The sequence below is a fragment of the Mandrillus leucophaeus genome, unplaced genomic scaffold (genome assembly GCF_000951045.1).
Source record: "Mandrillus leucophaeus isolate KB7577 unplaced genomic scaffold, Mleu.le_1.0 Scaffold23, whole genome shotgun sequence".
Classification (NCBI taxonomy): domain Eukaryota; kingdom Metazoa; phylum Chordata; class Mammalia; order Primates; family Cercopithecidae; genus Mandrillus; species Mandrillus leucophaeus.
This window is the reverse complement of record NW_012102365.1, coordinates 2,952,955-2,956,427: the sequence shown is the minus strand read 5'-3', so window position 1 is coordinate 2,956,427 and position 3,473 is coordinate 2,952,955. Positions and strand designations below refer to the sequence as shown.

At 45.8% G+C, this 3,473-nt stretch overlaps 1 protein-coding gene across 1 annotated transcript in view; it reads left to right on the top strand.

Moving 5' to 3' along the window:
• DNAJC8 (DnaJ (Hsp40) homolog, subfamily C, member 8) overlaps positions 1–3,162 on the top strand; it is a 35,766-nt gene extending 32,604 nt beyond the window's left edge. The window contains exon 10 of the mRNA XM_011981759.1: positions 3,075–3,162. Coding sequence (XP_011837149.1) covers positions 3,075–3,162 — 88 coding nt within the window. The remainder of the gene's footprint in view (positions 1–3,074) is intronic.
• The last annotated feature ends 311 nt before the right edge of the window (positions 3,163–3,473 follow it).

Here is a 3,473-nt window from a genome sequence, read left to right as displayed (position 1 = left end):
CCCAGCCTAAAAAATTATTTTTTAAAATTATTGTTTAATTTATTTTTATAGCACACTAACAGTTTGACCCTGAATGGTTTTTTAGATTGTAGTAGGCACAGCTGCCCAGTGGGCTCAAGAAAAATGGATTGCACTTTTAATTTAGGGGATAAACATAGAGTATTGCCCTGCTTGGAGATCTGTTAGTAGACGCTGAAGTTCTTGTGGCCCCAGTGTCCTGCCTACAGAGAGAGTTAGAACTTTTGAACTTGACTCTTCTTTGACACCCTGGTTATATCCTTCAGGTGGCTGGCCAGAAGGATTGTGGCAACATTTGGTCTTTTCTTCTATAGGATTTAGGACTCATGGTTAGGGGCTGGCTAATCAGAGTTGATGACTTTGTTTCTGTTCCACTTTATGTATGGAAAGAGAAAAAATGGTAATGAGGTAGAGGTCCTAGTGGCCATCCCTACACAACTGGCTAGGCATTGTACTGGCTTTGGAGCAGCCATCCAAGTTTTGGGGGGCAGCAGAAAGATGTAGTGGAAAGAGTAGCTGTACTGCTAGCTAGCTCTATGGCTTTGAGAAAATCATTTAACCTTTTTGAGCCTCAGTGTTATTTGTGAAGCACTGGTAGCAGTACACACCATAGTCGGGTTTGGGGAAGATTAGAAATACCATATGCTGTCCAGGCATGGTGGCTTACGCCTGAAATCCCAGCACTTTGGTAGGCCGAGGCGGGTGGATCACGAGGTCAGGAGATCGAAACCATCCTGGCTAACATGGTGAAACCCTGTCTCTACTAAAAATACAAAAAATTAGCCAGGCCTTGTGGCGGGCGCCTGTAGTCCCAGCTACTTGGGAGGCTGAGGCAGGAGAATGGGATGAAGCCGGGAGGTGGAGGTTGCAGTGAGCTGAGATCACGCCACTGCACTCCAGCCTGGGCGACAGAGCAAGACTTCATCTCACCATCTCACAAAAAAAAACACAAAAAAAAACAAAAAAAGAAATACCATATGCTAAACGTCTATCCTTGAGGTCCCAAGAAATAGGGCCTCGGTGTTGTGATGATTATTACTCATTTTGTCCTCCTCTTCCAACCTGCAGCTCATCCTGCTTTCTAGGGGTGCTGTGACACTTTCTCAGGCCCATGGGAGTAGGAAGAAAGCTCTATTCTACTCTTTTTTTTTTTTTTTTGAGACGGAGTTTCGTTCTTGTTGCTCAGGCTGAAGTGCAATGGTGTGATCTCGGCTCACTGCAGCCTCCGCCTCCTGGATTCAAGTGATTCTCCTGCCTCAGCCTCCCAAGTAACTGGGATTACAGGCATGCGCCACTGTGCCTGGCTAAGTTTTTATGTTTTTAGTAGAGATGGGGTTTCTCCATGTTGGTCAGGCTGGTCTCGAACTCCCAACCTCAGGTGATCCACCTGCCGTGTGAGCCACCATGCCCAGCCTATGCTACTCTTTTTTCTTTTTTTCTTTCTTTTTTTTGATATGAAGTCTCGCTCTTGTTGTCCAGGCTGGAGTGCAGTGGCCTGGTCTTGGCTCACTGCAACCTCTGCCTCCCAGGTTCAAGCGATTCTCCTGCCTCAGCCTCCTGAGTAGCTGGGATTACAGGCACCTGCCACCATAGGACTAGTTTTTTTGTATTTTTTTTAGTAGAGACAGAGTTTCACCGGGTTAGCCAGGATGGTCTCGATCTCCTGACCTCGTGATCTGCCCGTCTCGGCCTCCCAAAGTGCTGGGATTACAGGCTTGAGCCACCGCGCCTGGCCACAATCAAGCTTTTGAATCACCAGGGTAATAAGTTTTTTTTCCTTTGACTTTTGGGAATTACTGAATAGCTCTGTCCTTAGGGAGTGTATTTTTTATTTATTTTTTTGATACAGTCTTGCTCTGTTGCCAGGCTGGAATGCAGTGGGGCAGTCTTGGCTCACTGCAATCTCCACCTCCTAGGTTCTAGCAGTTCCCCTGCCTCAGCCTCCCAAGTAGCTGGGACTACAGGTGTATACCACCATGCCCGGCTAATTTTTTGTATTTTAGTAGAGATGGGGTTTCACCATGTTGGCCAGGATGGTCTCAATCTCCTGACCTTGTGATCCACCTGCCTTGGCCTCCTAAAGTGCTAGGGTTACAGGCGTGAGCCACCGCACACTCTCAGGGAGATTATTTATAATCAAGAGCCTTATGTGTGTTCTTCCTGACGTCCTGGAGTGAAATAAGCAGCTGTTAAGGCCACTGTTACTGAGGCCAGAACATTTTGTGGGACTAGTGGCTGCAGCTTTGGTGAGTGTATAGTACTGTACAGTGTCATCGGTAACAAAATGTTTAATGTTCTAAAATATGATTTCTCTTGAACATCAGAAATGTTAGAGTTTTGCTCTTGTTGCCCAAGCTGGAGTGCAGTGGTGCAATCTCAGCTCACTGCAACCTTCACCTCCTGGGTTCAGGTGATTCTCCTGCCTGAATTCTCCTGCCCAGCTAATTTTTACATTTTTAATAGAGACGGGGTTTCACCACGTTCATCAGGCTGGTCTCAAACTCCTGACCTCACGTGATTCACCCACCCCAGCCTCTCAAAGTGCTGGGCTTACAGATGTGAGCCACTATGTCCGGCCGAGTTTTGTTTCTCTATGTATTTTATATTGTTGTTTGGTATGTACCAGTAACTAAAATTTGCTAGTTGAGGTTGTGTGAAATGTCTTAGTTTTGGGATAGGGTTTTGTCCAGAGATCTTAAGAACTTTGGGTTTATAATGGTCATTCTGCTGAAGTAAGGTGGCCTGTGTTCTCGACATAGCTTTGTCACTGAAACAGCCCAAAACCTCACATTGCTCTTGGCTGGGCTTTGGTTACTTTATCTGTGTAACAGAGATATTTATGTCTTTCCCCACAGCCATGCCCACAGTCTGATCTGCGTGTTTTAGAATGAGACATTCATGAAAATACTTTGAGCCCTTTCCAGACAGCCATCTTTGTAGACTTCTAGGGGAACTGATTTACTATATATGCTTGCTTCTGTGGGGAGATGCCATCTTGTATGGTTAATTCAGTCTGTAAGTATCATATAAATAATATGATCTGGTTTTCCTCCTAGGAAACGACAAAGGGAAGAAGAGATTGAAGCTCAAGAAAAAGCCAAACGGGAAAGAGAGTGGCAGAAAAACTTTGAGGTAAATTTCTAAGGTGGCCAGGGATTCTAATTCCAGAATAAGGCAACTTGGTTCCTGCGGCACTCCCAGGACTGAGTTGGGTAGTCAGAGGGAAGTGGGATATGTGGGGAAGAGTGGGAGCTGTGAAGAATGAGATTGGTCTTGGCTCAGCCTCCTGTAAACTGTAGCCTTGGCAAGGGCAATGAGGATCCCGGAATGGCTTTTTAAAAAATTATTACTATTTTTTTTTTTTTTTTGAGACAAGAGTCTCGCTCTGTCGCCCAGGCTGGAGTGCAGTGGCGCGATCTCGGCTCACTGCAATCTCCGCCTCCCGGTTTCACACC